The sequence below is a fragment of the Agelaius phoeniceus genome, chromosome 4 (assembly GCF_051311805.1).
Source record: "Agelaius phoeniceus isolate bAgePho1 chromosome 4, bAgePho1.hap1, whole genome shotgun sequence".
Taxonomy (NCBI): domain Eukaryota; kingdom Metazoa; phylum Chordata; class Aves; order Passeriformes; family Icteridae; genus Agelaius; species Agelaius phoeniceus.
This window is the reverse complement of record NC_135268.1, coordinates 17155081-17174364: the sequence shown is the minus strand read 5'-3', so window position 1 is coordinate 17174364 and position 19284 is coordinate 17155081. Positions and strand designations below refer to the sequence as shown.

The 19284-nt window shown below is 41.5% G+C and overlaps 1 protein-coding gene across 4 annotated transcripts in view; it reads left to right on the top strand.

Moving 5' to 3' along the window:
* The window catches only part of SMAD1 (SMAD family member 1), a 43618-nt gene that overhangs the window by 2814 nt on the left and 21520 nt on the right, over nucleotides 1-19284 (top strand). For all 4 annotated transcript variants that reach the window (XM_077176979.1, XM_077176980.1, XM_077176981.1 and 1 more), the window contains exon 2: nucleotides 17663-18286. In XM_077176979.1, the coding sequence (XP_077033094.1) occupies nucleotides 17887-18286 (400 nt within the window). In that variant the 5' untranslated portion in view covers nucleotides 17663-17886. The remainder of the gene's footprint in view (nucleotides 1-17662; nucleotides 18287-19284) is intronic.

The window sequence follows — 19284 nt, the reverse complement described above, 5'->3', positions numbered from 1 at the left end:
TTATGAGGGCAGCGAAGCAAGTGTCTGTGACATGTCCCATTGTGCTTCAGCTACAGCTGCTTGAAGAATCAGATAAAGAGAGCACCGTGTGTATTATTTAAGTTATGCAAAGAGTAGTTGGAATTAAAGTTGGTGGCCCTGTGAAGAGTAAAAGCTGAACCAGTTTAGGTTGACTCTCAACCTCTTCCTTGCAGTCTTTAGGAGCTGAAATAGATGAAGGCACGTGCAGCTATGGGATGGATGAGTGGGGAAGTGGTTGAGTGAATCTCTGAAATTTATACATCCTTTTTTTAAAGGATCAGCTAGACTTTACCTGCAGACTGTGCTATCAGATAGCAAAGGAACAACTGGCAAACAAGCCAATTGTTTGGATTTTTGCCCCCTAGTATTTCTATCCTACTGAAGTTTCTACTTGCCTGTTGAAACATTCCTGAAGATCTGAGCTCTTGTATAAGACAGAGCATTTTAGTCATTTCTTGAGCTATATGGCCAAACTTCTAGAGCAGAGACTATAATTTTGAATATGAGTTGGCATAGGTCACTTTTCTTAGTGAAGACAACTGAGGCTTCAGATTCGTGTTTTCCTCTAACAGCCCTAGAAAACAGCATGCCACAGGTAGTAAAATGTTTGCTAAGTACTCAGCATCTTAGGTCTTGCTGTTTCTGCTGCTAAAATCACTCTGATGTGTTTGGGGAAAAGTCCTGCAAAAACAACTTTTTTTTTCTTCTTTCTGCTAGTCTGTGCTGCTTGGGGATTTGAGAGTTTTGCATTTGTTAGTGTTTAAACCAGCTCCTCATACCTTAAACGGTGTGAGTTTTTAATCTCCTGAGGTTCTCCCAGCCCAGAAAGAAACATACCTTATTTTTAGTCATAAATACAAGTAAAAAAAATAATTTTGAGGCATGCAAGTGGAGCAAACAAAATAAAAGGTCAAAATAAGTGGTAAGAGATTTATTAGTCTCCAGGTTCAGCTGCACCTCAAGAGTATGTGCTTTAGCTAAGGTGCATTTCGAGTGGCAGATAAAAGAATTAAAGCTCACTTTGGAGTGCTGTGGCTTTTAAAATGTGGATGTGGAGCTGTCTTCTGCTGTGTCAGTGCAGATGAAGAAACTACAATATAGGAGAGTGAGCCATAAAATCTGTGAAAATGAAAGTCAGATTGCACAAATTGCTTTATGGTTGATGAAGTGATCTTACCGGTGTGTGGGGCTTTTGTTTTTTGTTGGTTTTGTTTCTGGTTATTTTTTTAATTTCTGGTTTAGGTTTTCATGACAAACTCACTCAGTTTTGCTTTCAGAGTGGGGAAAGATCTGTTCTGTCCATAAAAACTCACTGTTTTTCCCTGTAGTAAGAGCAGACTAATGTTATTCCACTGGCCTTTCTTCTGTGCATAGTAAAAAACTGAATGCATACCAGTCCTAATAATTAAAAGATGATATGCAGTTCCTAGAAGTTTTCCTTTGAAATGTACTGAGTGGAAAATTCGAGTTTAAAATACAAACCCCAGCTTGGCAAGCGAGGTTTGAAATGCTGGTGACTTACAGGCTCATCTACACAGGCATCTTGCAATTCTCAAGCTGTAGAACAGCACAGAGAAATTTTATATTAGAATGGAGGGTTTTGCTCGGAGTGGGAAGAAAGTTATTGTAAATTGATATTTTTAAAGTTTTAGTGTTGCATCCCCGCAGTCTGAGGTATAACTATTTCCATTAGAATGTTGCTACTCTTCAAGATTTGAAATAACCAGAGAAAATGTTTGATTGGGCCTTCTGTGGAGGGCTTTACAGAGGGTGGGTTCAGGGGTGAGGACACCCTTGGCTAATGGCTGCCACAAAGATCCCTATCCTTCTCCTCAGACAAATGGTAATTTGCATTACAGAAGCTTTTCGGGTTGCTGTGTATTTGAGTGGGAAATGCCCCACGTGGTTTTTAACGGGATGGAGAAGGCAGACGTTTCATAAAGTGTGCTGATTTCAAGGAATGAAGTCATGTTCTAGAATGACCCCAGATCATACAGGATTCTTTCCCTGCATCCATTTGTCACCTGCATGTGCTGGCGCTGGAAGTTCCTCCCAGTTTAATGGGAACAAAGGTTGAGCACAGTCCTCCTGATTAGACTGTGAGGTCAAGTGTTCCATGAATGAAACTCCAAACTCCGTCGAGCTGTGGGGATGGGTCCATTGGTGTTATTTTTTTATTTTGGGAAAGGTGGAAGGATGTGTCGGGAGCTGTGGCAGTGGGATTGCTCTGGTGGAAGGGTTGTGGGGCTGTAGTGCCATCATTAGATCCCAAAGGGTTTTCTGCAAGCAGGGATTGCTTGCCTCAGTTGTACTCTCCTGGTGACTGCTGTCTTGGGAGACTGTAGAAGCTGAGTGTAGATCAAGAGTTGAAGCTTTTTTCTTCCTGTCTCTAGACTTTCCAGTGTAGGGAAGCTGACCAGTAGAGCTGTTCTGGACACTTGCACAATTTGGTTGTTCTAACATAATTCTGTAATTGTTCTGGACCACGTCACTTTTATTTCAATATGTGTTATCCACTCGGGAAGTGATATTAGAACAGATGTCACCAGTCTCTCCCATTTGGTTCTTCCCTCATCCTTTTTCCAGCATGCACAGGCAAAGTCTAGAGTACAAGGAGAAAAACAAATTATTTTTAAACATGTCTTTATATAAGTCATTATATTTAGGCACTGTTCAAAGCAGTATCATCCAAACCCAACTATTATGTTGTGTTGGCATGTAAGCAAATGATTAATGTGGTTCACCAGTGATTTCTGAAGCGTTATTTCATATTTCTGTACTTATAAAGGGAACACTCTTCCCAACATGGCAGCAGATGAGACTGTCTAAGCCAGTGTAGACAGTCTGAATTATAGCACTTAATGGTATTCAGAAGTATATCACTTGTTGCATGTTTTTGTCATTAAAACTACTAAAATGCCAATCCACATCAAAGTGATCTATGGGCTATCAATCCAATATTGGGTAACTTGAAAATAAGATACCCATTAAAATTTTTTGTAGTGCTGAAGTGATTATAGACAGAATCATGAGAGTTTTCACTGTTTCCTTGTGTTTTTCACCAGCAGGGGTGTAAGAATCTCATCTGCCCTCCAGTTTTGACTGATGGACTTGCTTCCTTCAGTACTTGGATCTTGTTTGAGGGGAAGGTGAAAATATAGATTTCAGCTCAGTACAGATTTCATCCCTGAGTAGAACTTGGATTTCAGGGTTTGCAGCATTACAGAGTTTCTTCTCCAGAAGTGGCAAGACTGATGTACATGTTTAAGGGCATATCTAAGTAGATGAAAGCAAAAAAGGCATATGTGCACACACTTGACACTTCTGTAGCAGCTTGAGAAGTTTCCCATGAGTTCAGAGAATCTTGTATGTTCAGATTGATTGGTGCATGCAGTGACCACAGCTGATGATACCTCTACTTGGTTTTCTTTCTCACTTTGTTCCAACACTGCAAACTGGTATCTCGTTCTTCTGTGTTGACATGAAAGATTAAATTACTGAGATATTTTTCTTGTAAATAATTTCAGACTTGTGATTTCAAGCAATTTAAGGCATTGAAAATAATATCAGCATTCTGTCTGAATGTAGCATGTTGAAACCAGGGCATGAGACTCTTCAAGATATTTTTAGTCTTACAATGGTGTGTATATAGGATCCTTCAAGTGGATAGGCATGCTGTATATGTGTGTGCACAAATGAATACCTAAAACAATATCACTGCTGTTGAAAGTTAAATTGTTTGGATCAGATAAAGGTAGGCTACACCTATATATAGTTGAGAAGAGACTGTAAATTTATCGAGGTCTGTGTATGTAATAACTATTTATATATAAATACTTAAATGCTGTTTAAATGCTTGAAATCAGTTTCAATTAAAGATGAAGTAAATAACTGGAGAATCATGTTGCAACAAATTGTGGCTTCCCCTTAAATGTGTTCCTAAGGGTGATAGGAGGAGGAAACATCTGCTGTTTGGTCAGATGCTGTTAATGAGCTGTGTATTTGACTACATTCTGCCAGTGTATTTCACCTTTGTATCTGTTAGGTTTCGTTTGAATATTGATGTGGGAGGAATTAATCAAGTTCCCTTGTTGTCTTACACACATATTACTTTGTAAAGACTTTGATTCAACTGATCTGTTGAGGGAAAAATATGTAGCTTGTAACTGGACGTATTTTTGTGGCAGGGGAGAGAGGGCTCCCAAAATTTTGCCAAGATAAACATGGTAATATGTGTAAGAGTGAGCATGGAAGGTGATGTGGAACTGATATCTCCTACTCTTTCAGTTGATGGTTTAAATCTCTGGGGTGTTCCTGTGATTTATCCAGAATTATATCCTGAAGAACAGCAAAAAATATATGGGTTGGGTTTTTTTTTTTGTTCTCTGTTGTTTTTTAACTCCTTGTCCTTTTCTTTCCAGCCCTCCCAAGATGTTGTAAAACAAACTCTGCTAGTGGTTTGGTAGGACAGAATAGTTGGCAGAACACCCTTGCTCACTGTTGGCCAGTTGTCTTTTTTCCAAGGTTTTCCAAGCTGTCTTACATGAAGCAAGAAATTTACTTTCAAGTTAGGCCACACACTAGCACCTGCTTAGGAGTGGAGATTCTGCTCCCAGGTCCTGAGAAGTTACTAAAACTGGCTCATCAATAAAACACTGTCCTGTTTCTTTTGGTACCTAAATGCTCTGGTGTGAAATTTGACATATTTTTATGGTTTCTGGGCTGAAATATACCTTGGGGAAGGTAGGTTTGGATTTTTTTAATCTAGGAATTTTAATCTAGGAAGGGCTTTATTTAGGTTAGTAAAACTACAAACTACAAGATGATTTTTTTTTTCTGTTGGCTTACTTCCAGGTGTAATAAAATAATCCATCCTGCCTTTGCAGATGGGCTGGCAGGCAAACAGGATGTGAACATGGCAGGGCTTAATCATGGTTGCTTAAGGTATCTGGTGCTATAGTGATGAGCATGGGATGGGAACCTCTGTAGATCAGAATCTTCCAGTAGCTCACAAGCAGTGAAAAATGGGGTGGAAAAGTGGCTTCTTACCAGGGCTGTATGTGAAGCAAGGTGACAGTGATGAGGATTTGTGTTGTAATTGAACAGGGCCATACATGAAGCCAAACTTCAAGGGTACAAGCATGAAGGGAGGAAGAGTGAGGCAATTCAGAAGGCTTCTGAATTCTCTGAAGTGGTCAAAATCAGGGAGAAAGCAGCTTTCTTGTGTGTCTGCCTGTGCACAGAGCTCAGTCCCTACCTCAGTGTAGTAGCCCTTGATGTGATGGTGTAGTTGTGCCAAGGCAAGTGGAGTTCTACCCAGTTTTCTTGAACCAGTTGCTTTTCTGAAGTGTGACCAAATTAATTGGCTGATGGTTGTTTTGGGAGTTTCACAGAATCACAGTATGGTTGAAATTGGAAGGGACCTCTGGAGCTCATCTGGTCCAGCCCCCTGCTCACTCATGGCCAAAGAGGTTGCCCAGGACCATATCTGGATGACTTCTGTTTTTCCAGGTGTGTGAGAACTGCTCTATCGTTTTGTCCCAACAGTGAATAAAGTAGATTTGAAATTTATTTCAACTTCAAAAGACCTGCCAACATGTACATGATGGCTTTAGGGATTGCTACATGCATAATGCCATTACACTGGTTAATTTCAAATGTGTGGTAGTATTCCAGGAATCCCAAACACATCTAAAGCATGTGCTTGCTTCCCTGTACAGGGAGGGAAGAGGGAGATGGGAGGGACAGAGACCCAACTTGAGTGGCTTTACTGAGGTCTTACCATGAGTCTCCAACATTCAAGACCAGAATTTCATCTCCCTTCACACAGTCTCTTGCTCTTTGCTCTTGTCAGACACTTCTTTTTCTTTTTATCACCAAGAAGATAGATGGATGGATGGATAGATGGATGGATAGATAGATAGATCGATAGAATGAACATTCCTCGGTTATGTCATCATCTTAGTTCTGCTAATTACCTGGTGAATGCAGTGATGAAGTATACTAATCTGAAAAATGTGAATTTTGACCTTGCTGAATGTCTTGGAAAAGCTGACTTACATATAGGTTGCCATCTTGACTGTTGCAGTTTCCTGTTCTGCATTTTTGCCTGCTGCTGGTTTTACAGTCTGACATATTTAATAACAGGCCCTTTATTATCCATGCTAGCTAGTGTCAGTGTTAAGTGCTTTCTCTTGGATGTAGTAGCCAAAGGAAAAGTCTTTGTCTTTATTAGCTTAAAACTTAGGCTAATGCAATTATAGTTTCTGTAATGTGTTGTATTATATTTCATGTGGAAAATATTTTATAAATGCTCTTGGGTTAGAACTCTGCAGTGTGTGGTATTTTTGGATAGATGGATATGAAATTGCTCTTTTTTTCCCCAAGTTTGCTCTGTAGTTACTAGAGCAGAAGGCTCTAGTGTGTGTGGTGTTTTTGGATAGATGGATATGAAATTGCTCTTTTTTCCCCAGTTTTGCTGTAGTTACTAGAGCAGAAGGCAGTGGCAGTAGAGGGGGGTTGAATTGCTTGCTGGAGTATTTGGTTGTTCAGAATCAGCCAAGGCAGGGCTCCTTGCTGTGGGGATGAGAGCAGGTTTTGCAAATCAGCTGAGGTACTTGTGTCTGAGTTTGAGCTCATCTTTGACCTGGATATCACTTAAAATTTGAGGGTGGCAGCTCCCTGAGATGGAAAGAACTCTTATGAGCTGGGTTTCTCTCAGTCCCCGGCATGAATTTCTTTGTGTAGGCTGCCTGGGTGACTTTGGTGCTCTGAGCTGATCCTGCAGAAGGTGTTTTTTGGTTTATATTGGTTCTGCCAGGTTAGGAGGGTGAACTGACTGGCAGGTAGAGGGGAAGTTGTGTTGCAGTATCAAGGCTGGCACAAGGGAGTCGACGGAAACCTTTTCTCTCTGGGTGGGAGCGAGCCCTTGGGGCTGCTCATTGGCTTGTGGACCTGTGACCTTGCTGGCCCAAGGCAGCTGCTGGAGGTAGCCAGTCACAGGCAGTGCTGTAGCACTCCCAGATGAAGACTTCCTTAAAGTGCTTGCCAAGGAAAGGTCTAATTTACAGGGTTTTTTTCCCAGATACTTATGTTGGTGATTAGAGAGACTTGGCTGCCAGCAGTGACGTCAGCCACAGAGCCCCCGTGTAGCTGTATTGGCAGGAAAAGGACAGTGATGAATGGTGCACTATCTTTTATGGGGGGTGAGGGAGGACCCATGGAGAGCAACACTTCAGCAAGCTTTCCTGGGCAAGTGTTGTTTTGCTAGTGTAAACTGCAAGCTGTCTTAGAGATGTTTTTCTAGTTTAATGCAACTGCATGAGCAGAACACATCTAGTGCATGTCCTGTGTGAGACAGGACAAGTGTTTTCCCTCAGGAGGAAAGGAATGTCCAAGTTTAACTTCTTGGTAGTAGAAACTTTATTTTCCTCTTTAGAGGATGAAATAACTTGAAACAATTGGCAAACTGGGTACAGTTAGCAGCATTATCAAGAAATCAGAGAAAAGGCAAATACTAAATCCACTAAAAACCCTTCTGTAAAGGCAGATTGGTGTTACCAGAAATCACTACCAGTGATGACAGTTGGGACACCTGAAGCTGATCTGTGCTGTGAGCCAGTGCAGTGTTTGCAGCTTTCCTGGGTTCTGCACCACTGCATAAATCACTTTCAAATTTTTGGCTTTCGATCCACTTTTCTCAAAAGAAATTTGGAAAGCATTTGTTTTGGTGCTATATGATAAATGTGTTTAAAAGGCCTTACTCATTTTTGTTCCTTGCATCTTTGTAGTATATTTCTTAACTTTAAGGAATTAGACTATCTACAGATTTAATATACAAACTGTAGGTATTTCCCTAGTAGCAGGAGCTACTACTTTTCCCAGTGCTGGAACGAGGTACTCACTGAATTCCCTTGTAGCCTTCTGCTGTGCTGGGGAAGTCTCCAGAACATGGGAATCTGACTGTAACATCTTTCTCATATTTATCTCTGGCTTGGCTAGGCTTCTTTGTAGAAAGCATCGGCATAAATGCTCCAGGGCTGTTTACTGCATTTGACTGGATAGCTGTTCCCTTTGCCCTTCTCCCCACCAGTTTATCAGGAATGACTCTTGCTCATGGTCAGACCCAACACATCTCCTGTGGTTTGGGAGCAGGGAGCAGTTGACAAGTGGCAGTGCTGGTGACAGGCTGCTTTGGCTCAAGTCTGATATTCCTGATGTTTTCTGTCACACCTTTGCCTACTTTCTTGCTTTCACTGATTTGGGACATGAGGACTCTCAATCTTCCAGGCCAGCCAGAAGTCAGGGTTGTTTGAGCCTAAAGGCTTCTTAAAGTGGGAGCTGGGGAGTGCTGGTTTCAGCCCCTGGATTAAAGACATCTATGGAATAGCTAAAAGCCAAGGAGTCTGAAATCTTTGTGTGTTCTTTCCTTGCAGTAGCTTGTAGCCTAGAAGTAAGTAGTCTTGGCAAGCGACTTTGGAACTTGGAGTTCCTCTGTCCATCCTCAGTACCAGGCCAGCTGTGACTGTTTGTTCAGTAGCAGGCAGCAGTGGAAAATTTGGAAGCGTTGTGGCTGTTGTAAGCTAGCCTGCTGCTGACCTTGCAGAGCATGGGGTGTTTGGAAAATGCTGTGTTTTGGTGTCTCAGCTGTAAGAGACTTGCAGCTTTGCAAAACCTGACTTTTGAAACTTCAAACTGGTCTCAAAAAATTACACTGGGGTGATTAATAGGTTGTCTTATTGCCATATGCAGAATCATACAGGCTCTGTTAAGAAGAAAAGCTTGCAGATAAGGGAAGAGTACTGAGTAATTCTTTATGTGGCTTGGTTCCTCTTCCAAAAGTCATGAAAAGCTTACAGATAACCAGGGAGTCAGACAGATTACAGCCCTTTTCTCCTGTTGTAAAACCTCTGTATTCCCAGTAAGCAGTGTAGGAGGATATCTCCCACTTCCTTTCAGGCTATGCTGTTCCTGACTGCTGCATTAACTATCAGCTCCTATCTGTGGGTTGAAGCCTTTGTACAGAATGCTCCAAAGCCTTGATCTCAGGAATATGAGAAAACAGTTTGACGTGAGATTCTGCAGATGTTCTGGCACAGGGCTGTGACAGCTGCTTTTGCCTCATCCCACAGTTTTTTGGATCTTTCTGACTCCTCCTGAATGTCTGCACCCTTGTTTTGCCCTTTTGGGAGGGGAAAGGTGTGTCTGTGACTTCTGGGTCTATCTTTGGTGTAGACACACTCAGAGTTGTACCTCAACTGCTGGTAAAGGCTGCAATCAACCCTTTCTGTGTGTTTGTGGGTGTATTTTGAATTTTTTTAACCCAGAGTGTCCTTGACTTGGTCTCAAGAGGATCCCTGATTTGTACTCGCCTGTAAGTCATAAACTTTAAAGAGTTTAATTGTCTTGTGTGGAAGCTGAAGGGGCATCTATAAACACTGTGATCTTCCATTTATAAAGGGTCTGTGACTTAGGATGGCTTGATAAATACCTAGGAACTATCAGGGAGTATTTGCTGATGGAGTTGTGCTCCTCAGTGTCCTGAGGACCTGGAGCACACTGGACTTTGTGTCTTCTGGAGTCCAGTCCCAGTTTTCAGTGGGCCACTTGTGTCATGCTGTAATTAAATAATGTTTGATTGGATGGTGGAAGTCTGGCAAATATTGGTGTTTGTGTCTGAGTTGTATAAACTTGGTTTGGAAAGCTTTGTCATCTTTAAACACTTTCTCTGTCTAGAATGGTAGTTGTGAATTGCAGGGCACTTGATGAAATTCACCATGGACATTTTAAAGACATGAAGAAGGTACAGTGTTTTAAAGGTTGTTTAAAGGCAAAAAAATAGCTCTTTAATTTTTACAGATAAGGCAAAAACCAGGAAAGCTGGAAGAATCGTTTAAAATGAGGAAAGCTGGAGGAAACCTTTAAAAAAGTAAAGAAAGCATGCAATCTCATGAAATGCACTGAAATGTCTTCAGGGTTGGCAAACTGACTATTCTTATTTAAGGTGCATAAATGGTGGATGGAGGACTAATTTGTGGAAAGATTTATTTAATTTAACAGCATTGCTTTTTTGGTTTAATTTTCATCAGTTTGTTCTGTTTTGCTGAGATTTGAGCCAATAACTCTGTTATTGGTGAATAAGTAATTTTTCTTCTCAGTTTTTCTCATCTTTTGATTTGGTGAAGGATTCTGCTTTAAAGCTGGGGATCTTGAGATGTAATTTAACATCTTTACTTAATCTCTGATAAATGAGGTCTGGGTCACAGTCTTTAGAAGTGGTTTAATGCAGCTGATGTAACTGTATTGGTGCAGGCTCTTGGTGAAATGAATCATTTGTAGGAGCAGTGGATTGCCTCAGCTGACCATAACTGGAGTGCATTTGGTGGGGTTCCCCTCCTTAAAATATACCCTGTTGGAGCACTGCTCTGGCTGGGGCTCACAAACCCCTTTTTAAATTCATGCAGTCTGTGCTAGACTGTCCTGTTCTCTGAAGACAAAACACATCTTGCATTTTATAAGCTTCAGTCAAAAATTTTGATGCCTGAGTGGTGATGGGCATTTTTCTCTTTTTTTCTGTTTTAAAGGTTTTCCTTTGTGCTGCAGATGTATGTTTTAACTGCCTAAAAAAACCCCTGAAAGTGACATGTCAGTAAATTTTCTGCATCTCACCTGTGAAGGAAGTTCCTCCCGCCCTGTGCTGATGAATTGGAGGGAAATGCTTTTTTCAGCTGATAAAAAGAAATAAAATTCCGTGCCCTTCCCAAAGGAGGAATTCAACAATTGGACAAGTGATGTGGGACCATGTGTTGGTTTGTAAAAGGATATAGTTTGTAAAGATGTTTCCTTTGATGCCTGTGATGAATATGGATGTGTTTCCCTTGGAGAGGGTTTTGATTAAATTATGCAATTAGAGCTGACCAGACAGATCTAAATATAGGAAGAGGTTTCAGTTATCCTGCCTTTGTGTGTATTAACACACCCACACAGATGTGTGTTTGTTATTGTTGTAAACAACACCTGTTTTCTAAAGACAGTTCAAAAAGTCAGGAAAGGGAATGGTCTTTGTGGAAAAAGGGAGTTACACAGGAGTTTTATGATGAAAGGGGGGAAAACAAAATCAGTTTTCCCCAGATTTTTCACCTTTAAGAAAAGGTCTTCTAACTTACTTTGATAGGTGGGTGTTCACAAAGCCATGGCCAGTGCTGCAGACTGGTCTTAGAGGTTCTCCTGCATTTTTCAGGATTTGGTCTGTGTCATCTAACAATGCTGACTGAGATCCTTGGCTGCTTCTGTAGTCCTGAGTGCTCTTAGTGTCTTGGTGGGACAATGTGTGGAGTTTAAGTACAACACAGCACAAATGAAATGGATGAACCTGCCCCAAAGATGCACAGTGAAATACCCACTGTGATGGCTGGTAATTCATAATGTCTCTTGCCAACTGTTTCTTTGGATATGTTTTTCTTTTGAAGGTCTTGTCATAGTTTGAGGATTTCTTTAAGAGACCTTTAGCTTGGAGACAGTGAAGAATGAAGAGTCTCTTCCTGCATAGCATTTAGGGGAAAAAAACCCACCTTATGAACACTATTCTGGCAAGTTTTGTGATTCACAGCCTTGTATTCATCATATAGGTTATTTTAGTGAAGTTCATATTTTGCAATCCCATTTGTGCCAGAGTTTTGACTGAATCATCAAGTTGCAGTTCCTTCCTGACCTTGGTTAAAGTACTAGGCTGCGGTTTTAGAGATAATCTTTGAAAGCACATCCGATTCAGTCCGGCTGCTCGCCGACACCAGAAGGGATTTGTGCACACCTGGGTGGATGTTTTGATCTATCCTACTTGTACTAGCCCTGCTGTGCACCAGGCTTACCCAGCTTCCTGAACAACCATCTTGGCAAACTTGGTTTTAGTTCTTTCCTGTAGTCTTGGCGATATAAAATATATATAAAATAAGCACGGCAAGGAGACCAGCAGGAGGTAAAGGAAGAGCTGGTGTTTTGTGACTTTGTGGAATCTCACATGCACCTGAATGCAAGAATGAGTAAAACTCAGCGGTGTGTTTCTCATCTCTGGTGAAAAAGGCAGGATTTGAGGATCTGGTGATCACTTAAGAGGCTGAATAATGTTAGTGTTTTTTGTAAACATGGTGGAGATAAAACATATGAAGGATATGGTGTTTATGTTTGTTTTCATGAGTATGGTTTTCAGTAGGTCAAAACAGTTGCAAAGATATTGGGAAGAACTGTTCTAAACCAGGACAAGGGCAGATCTAATTGCTGATGTATGTCTGTTAGAACTGGGAAAGAACCTTTGCCATGTTCTTTTCTCACAATGATATACTTGCTTAGAAAGACTTCTGTGCTATTTTAGTTACATTGGAACACAAGATTCGGTGTCTCATGTCTATAGAAAGTGGGTATTTTTTCTGGGGAAGCAATAGCAAAGTCACCGTAAATCTGGCAAATCTGACAAATCTAGTACCTTCAAATCCAGAAAACCTGCAGGAATTTGCTGTTGTCTTACTCCTGCAATCATGATAGTTGAGACTTCAAGGGCAAGGAGCAGTACCTTGTCTGCCAGAAGCCAAGTGGGGAGGTGTGTGGAAGAAAAGCTGTGGCTCACTGTAGAAACTGGCCCAACAATGTGTTCTTGGTTTGAACTTTGGGGAGCACTGGGAAGAGGCTGTCAGATTCTGATAATGTAAGGTTATCCCTTCATGCTCTGGACTAACAGGGCAATGGGCTTTTTGGGTTTTTGTTGCCTCTTGCCCTCCACTGGTAAATCCTACGTTGCCCCTGCAGTTTCATTTTGCTCTCCCCCCGCCTGCTGAACTAAAGGGTGTTTGTGGGTATCTGGCAGGATTTTCCCTGAGGGCTGTACTGTGATACATGGGAGATTTTCTTGGAAGGGCAGTGCCTCGGCCAAATAGCTCGAGGGATGGCTCAAGAGGAGTTCTGACAGAGTGGGTATTTTGGGCTGTAACAGAGGTTACTTCACAGGACAGGCTGCAGATACCCATCCTCCTGGCTCTTGCTGGGTCCAGATCAGGAAAAACCTCCCATCCTGGCCCTTGCTGGGTCCAGGTCAGGAAAAACTCTGCCTACTCTGTTAGGTATGATGAGGTGTTTTCAACACCAGTGTGTTCCTCTTTCCTTGAATGATATGTTGTATATCAGAACACAGGATCGCATATTTCAGTGTTTTTTTGAATTCTTTGTACCATGCCAAGAGAACATAAAAGAGTTAATTTTTTTCCTTTTTCTTCTTGTCGTTTTCCAAAGCTACAAAGGAAGCCAAGTCAGGTTGTCAGCTCTCTAATGAGTTCTACAGCACTCTGATGTGAAATGTGCTTTCTTTTTGCATGTGTGTTGTAATGTTACTGAGGTTTCTACTAGATTTAGTGCATTTTTCCAAGCTGAGCAAGATCTGATCTTCTGCCATAAGAAGGTGCAAAGAAAGAATTTGTTGACTAAAAGAAGGCTAATTCAGCAGAAGACTCCGGACTCTTCTGTTTCACAAATGACATTGCTTGAAGAAAGAAATTGAAACTTTTTGCTACTTGCTCCAAGAATAGGGAGCTAGATTAAGTTAGTGCGCAGTATGTTGTTACACATTCTAGCATTGCAGCTGCTTAGACTTCATGCCTTTTAGTAATACATGGAAACTGTATTTATTCCTGCTGGAATAAAGAGGCAGCTCCCTGCCTTCTATGCCAAAATCTGTTTGGGTTTGTTTCTTTTTTAAAAAAGGTCTAAATATTGTACTGATTACATGAGTTGCTGGAAATATGTGTCTCTCAGAGAGGGTGAATGACTAAATATTTTTAAAGAAGCAAATTAAAATCTCTCTGCTTATTATTTCTTTATAGTGTTACTAAGTAATGGATGCTGGGAAGAGGTATGTTGACTAAGATAAATTGGATTTTTAAAATGCAGTCATAGACTAGACAGTTTTCACTATTAACAATTATTCTCACTGTGGTTCCTGCCCATTTTTATGTCTAACTGTGCTAAGCATATATTAAAAATATTTAATAGGATCCTTTTTACCTGCATCACTGAGCCTGTAATACAAATAATGAAATTGGTAGAAGAGTTAGAGTAATTTCTTGTTTGCCTGAAACTTGGGCTAGAAGTTGTTTTCCTCCCCCATCCACCCCTCTGGGAGAGGATCATCTAATTGTCCAAACCCTTTCTCCACCCATCAAAAACAGTCATTTATGCAAAGTGGGACAGTTTCCTATGGGATCTCCTGTGGGAATTTGAAAGCACTCTCATTGAATATTTTAATGTCTGCTTCATGTTGCTGATGGAGTAACTATCTTTTCTTTGAGGGCTAGAAAAATAGGACTTCACTCTTAGGCATTTTGCCTAAATATGTTTGTTTAAATACAAGGCTGGCTGGACAGATATATATAAAAATATAATGCTTACTTATTTTTTTATAGGCTGCATACAGGTTTGTGTGTTAATCCAAAAATTACAAAAAAAGACAACAGCAGTGAAGGAAGACAAATAAAACAACATCAGGATTTGAAAGGAGTTTGTTGTTTCTAACACATGCATCAGCAGACAGAACACATAGTAAAAAGTGCATGGGTTTGGAAGTGTAGAGAGTGTCTGATTAGTGGGTAACAACTCAATTTCCTTTAAACTGATGCCAGATGCCTTTTGGAGAGTGTTCTGTTGTTTGGCCCAGGTTTCTGTTTCATCCCTACCTCGTGAATAAACAGACCCTTCCAGGGCTGGTGGTCACTTTACTGCTGGAAATACTAACTCCCACTTTCCCAGAAGGGCACGTGGATTTGGGGAACAAACACACAGACTGTGTCATCTGCTGACTCGTGGTTTAATCTTTATTTTGCACTTCCAGCTGATAAGACCACTTTGTGCAGAAGTAATACAGGAAATGATGCAGTGCAGAAACCAAGAGTGGCAGAAAGGGAAATGGAATGTACTGGCAAGGGCTCAGCCCTGCAAACAAGCTCTCTGCTTCTTGGAAACAAAAATCTCCACATACATTGTGGTTTGGGTTTTATTTGTTTGGTTTTGTTGTTGTTTTTTTTCTTTGTCTGTTTGTTTGTTTTTTGGGTTTTTTTAGGTTAATATTGGTTTTGGAGCTTAGAGAAAGTAGTGTACAGCAGCCTGTGAGTTTTGTCCCCCTTCCCTTATCTTGCTGCTTGTTCAGGGCTTGGGGTGTGCTTTGGCTTTGTTTTGGAGGCAGGACTTGAGCAGGAATCCCTGGCTGGAGGCTGGTGCCCAGCTGGGTCCTGCTGAGCTGCGTTATTCCCAAGCTCACCTCCAAGCACTGTGCCTAATGCTGTTCCTCCTGCTCCCAGCAGCTGTTGCCACAGAGATGCCACCGTAGCTTTGATGGTGAGGGTGAAACTTGTTTTGGAGTGCATGATTGTGGGAGTGGAATATGTGTGTGCTGCAGGATTTGATCCAAAGACTGCAGAGAATCTGTTCCTTTGGTCTGACTGCTTGGGGCTGCATCCGAGCGTCACCTTAGTCTGTGCAGAGCCCGTGTAGTAGCCCGTGTTAGGGCTGGATTTTCAGGCACTGATATGAGCACACAGTCTTAACAGACAGGACTTTTCCTCTTTCACAGCAAGTAGCTGGGTGAAAAATGGGTCAGGCCTGGGTAGAACCACATCTGCAAACATTATTGATGTTGAATGAAGCTCGGGTCAAAATGTAGACTTTGTACTTCCTCCTTTATTAGAGCTTCAACTCAAGCCTTTTAAATCTCTTCTGTTTAATTCAAATGGAAGTGCTTTACTTGATAAACTACTGGAACTTGTAACTTTTGTGTGTGGAAATTGTATCTTTTGTTTGAAAAGTGCAGAAAAAAAGATACATAGAATATTGATTGAGATACAGACTATATATGAATTGGGAACAACTCAGTTACAAACATTTAAAGCACATGCACTGGGGTTCTGGTAATTCAGTTCTTAAATTAGCACAGCATTTTAATGGAGCACTTTACAGTGCATGTAAGGATAAAGTATACCTGGAGTACAGTCAGTGACAGTAATGGAGTTTCAGTTCATTTAACAGTATAGCACATGCCCACGTAACAAAACAAATTCTTAAGTTTGCCCCAGGCTCATGCAAATCTTTCCTTGCATGGACATTATTATTTCAAATCCACTTCTTAGCATAAAAGAAATGTACCAGTTTGAAGTGTAGGTAGATGTGGCCTGTGTCTTAGTCCATAATCATTATTCCCATAAATGTAGTTTCTGCAGTCAGCCTAGTAAAACTGAACCTCTGCAGTTAGGTAACTGTTCTAGTGACAAGTTAATTTGAATAAAGTAGATGGTTTTCAGCTTAAAATTCTTCAAATGTAGTGGAATACTATGAAACCATTGCAGTGTATGACAGTCAAGAGGGTAAGTGTGCCATAGCATTTGCAGTTTTCAGGTCTACAATCTTGGTATAGCTGTGAATTCCTGTCTGACGTGGGTGTGCTGACACCTTCTATTCTCTGTGTCCATAGATTGCTGGTTGGTTGGGTGTTTTTTGTGTTGTTCTGATGGCAACAAAAACATTCATATCCTTTTCCCCTTCCCCCTTCCTCTGCAACCTGTTGGTATCCAGTCCAGGATATGTTTCCTGTCTTGTCTGTCTATTTGAAAATCAGTGGTGTGGTGCTCTTTGTCTCATTTTCCACCCCCTGCCAGTCCTGGGTCTCTTCTGTTTCCCTTGCCAGAGCCTTTTGCCTGCTTCCATCCTGGACAAGGACAAAACACTGTTGGGACTCCTGCAGATGTGGCATTCCTCCCCCTCTTGACCCATCTCTTCAGTCCCATTCCTTGTCTCCCAGCTTGAGGACAACTGTGCTGTCTAAAATCCTCTTACGACTTCCTTGTCCTTCCCACCCCTTCATGAGTCCTTGAGTATATCAGGCAGACATTGCAGTACGAAGGGTCAGTGGATAATCAGTGAGGTTCATGATAGCTTTCCCTTATGGGCTGCTCAGGAGCTCTGAGGGCTCTTGGGTGGGGTGGGCAGATGCAGTTTTGCAGTTTTCTTTCTCATGTGAGTGAGTGAAGGACAAGATCTTTCTAGTTTCACTTTTTTTTTTTTTTTTTTTAATTTGTTCCTCAAGTAGGTGAAACTGAACTGGTTTGTTTTTGGGTTTTTTTCAGATTTGAGTTATGCTCAGGTCTAGTGCAGTGATTTTTGAACTTCATGCCTGGCAGTTTTAGAGAGAGCTGGGCAGCACATTGCTGTTGAAGAATATTGCTTCCAGCTGCTCTCTAAAATAAATAATAAAAAAAGCACTAGTGATCCTGCACTGTTTCCTTGGGATGTTTTGCTGCTTAAGGTTGCAACAGCTGACAGGCAGATTGTAGCACCCCTCACACTTAATAGTGAAAAATTTAAACTAAGGGACTGTTTTAGGCTAGATTTTACATTTCTAATATAGGGACGTACTGGGTTCAGCAGGAGGTCCTGCTGCTTAAATTTTCATCAGATGTGCCTTGTGTCCAGTCCTGGAGGTTGTCAGCATTTGTTGTTGTTTTGTTGTTAGTTGTTTTTTTGATCACACCACTCTTCTGGGTTGAGGTAGGGGATATTTTTAACTGCTAAAGGTAAAATCCTTTTTTTCCTTCTTTCTGATACTCTCCTTTAGGTTGTCAACCAGAAGGATTTAGAATAATGAGAAGGTTGTGACCATCACGGGGGGATGTCAGCGCTGCCTTCCTGGGACTGGAGGATCGAAAAGGAGAAAGGACCAGAACTGTTTGATCCAGGCTGCTTTTGACTGCTGACTCAATCTGCTGTACCCTGGTGGTGGTGGAAGAACAGGGCAGTTGTTCCTGCTTGGTTCTGTGGTATCACCACGGCAGGGTCACCATGAATGTAACAAGTTTATTCTCCTTCACCAGCCCAGCAGTGAAGAGGCTGTTGGGCTGGAAGCAAGGGGATGAAGAAGAGAAGTGGGCAGAGAAAGCTGTTGACGCATTAGTGAAAAAACTGAAGAAGAAAAAAGGTGCTATGGAGGAGCTGGAGAAAGCACTAAGCTGTCCTGGCCAGCCCAGCAACTGTGTCACAATCCCTCGTTCCCTGGACGGCCGGCTCCAGGTGTCGCACCGGAAGGGGCTCCCGCACGTCATCTACTGCAGAGTGTGGCGCTGGCCCGACCTGCAGAGCCACCACGAACTGAAACCTCTGGAATGCTGCGAGTTCCCCTTTGGGTCAAAGCAGAAGGAGGTTTGCATCAATCCCTACCACTACAAGCGGGTGGAAAGTCCTGGTAGGTTCTTCCTTGTTTGTACCTTTACACCTTATCTGAGCAATGCAAAGTGTGGCAATTAATTATGTGACTCATCGGCTTAAATAAGCAAAAGTGGCTGTTTGCACATGTCAGATTCTTCCTCTGCAGTTTATCTGGATGTAAGCATTAATTAGCAGTTCTCCCTTTCACAGGGATGAATGCTGCACTTGTGCAAATGTTTTAGCACTACACAGAGGTAGTCTTAGTATGCGTCTCAGGCTGCTGGGCCTGGTATCATCTGGGAATGTTGGTACCCACTATCCCTCTGTTAATTTGTTGTTTACTCAACTGTGCAGATCTGTGATTTTGTATGAAGCGTTGCAGGCTAACGTAAATGATTTATTTGCATTATCTGTGCTTGAAAACCATTCTGACTCACAGCAGGAGTAATACTGCTAGTATTAGTAGTAGTATTTTGACATTATTATTTCAATTTATCAGTTTCTTCAGAAAATAATATTGTTTATAGTGTCTCTCACAATTGTTGCCTTTTAAAAAGATTCTGAGTTTAGACAGCAGGTTATAATCCTCTCATTTTGAACTTTGATAGCACTGTTTGATTGTATGTGAAATTCTACTGCCAGCTGTTCTGCAAACACAGTTTGCTTACCTGTTACCCACTGCCTCACTTCTTTTCTTAAGGTGCCACCTATTCTCTGTCCAGTCTCCTCTTCAAGGGCCAAGCCTCTTTTGATAACTCTGTGCTTAATTTCACTCATGCAAGTTTATTATCAGGGAATACTTGCAGGGACTAAGATGAGCTGTGCTTGGATGTGTCATCACTAGTCTCCAGCTGTTTGTGAGGGTGTACAGCTGCAGAAATGCACTGCAGGCAAGGGTGGACTTCCCTGGTTTAAGTGTGGGAAGTCCATGAGTGTTAGCCATTTCACAAACTCTGCAGCTGTCTGTAGACTGGCAAGGATACACAGAACCATGATGGAAATGAGGTTGTTGCAAGATTGTTTTGCTGTGGATGG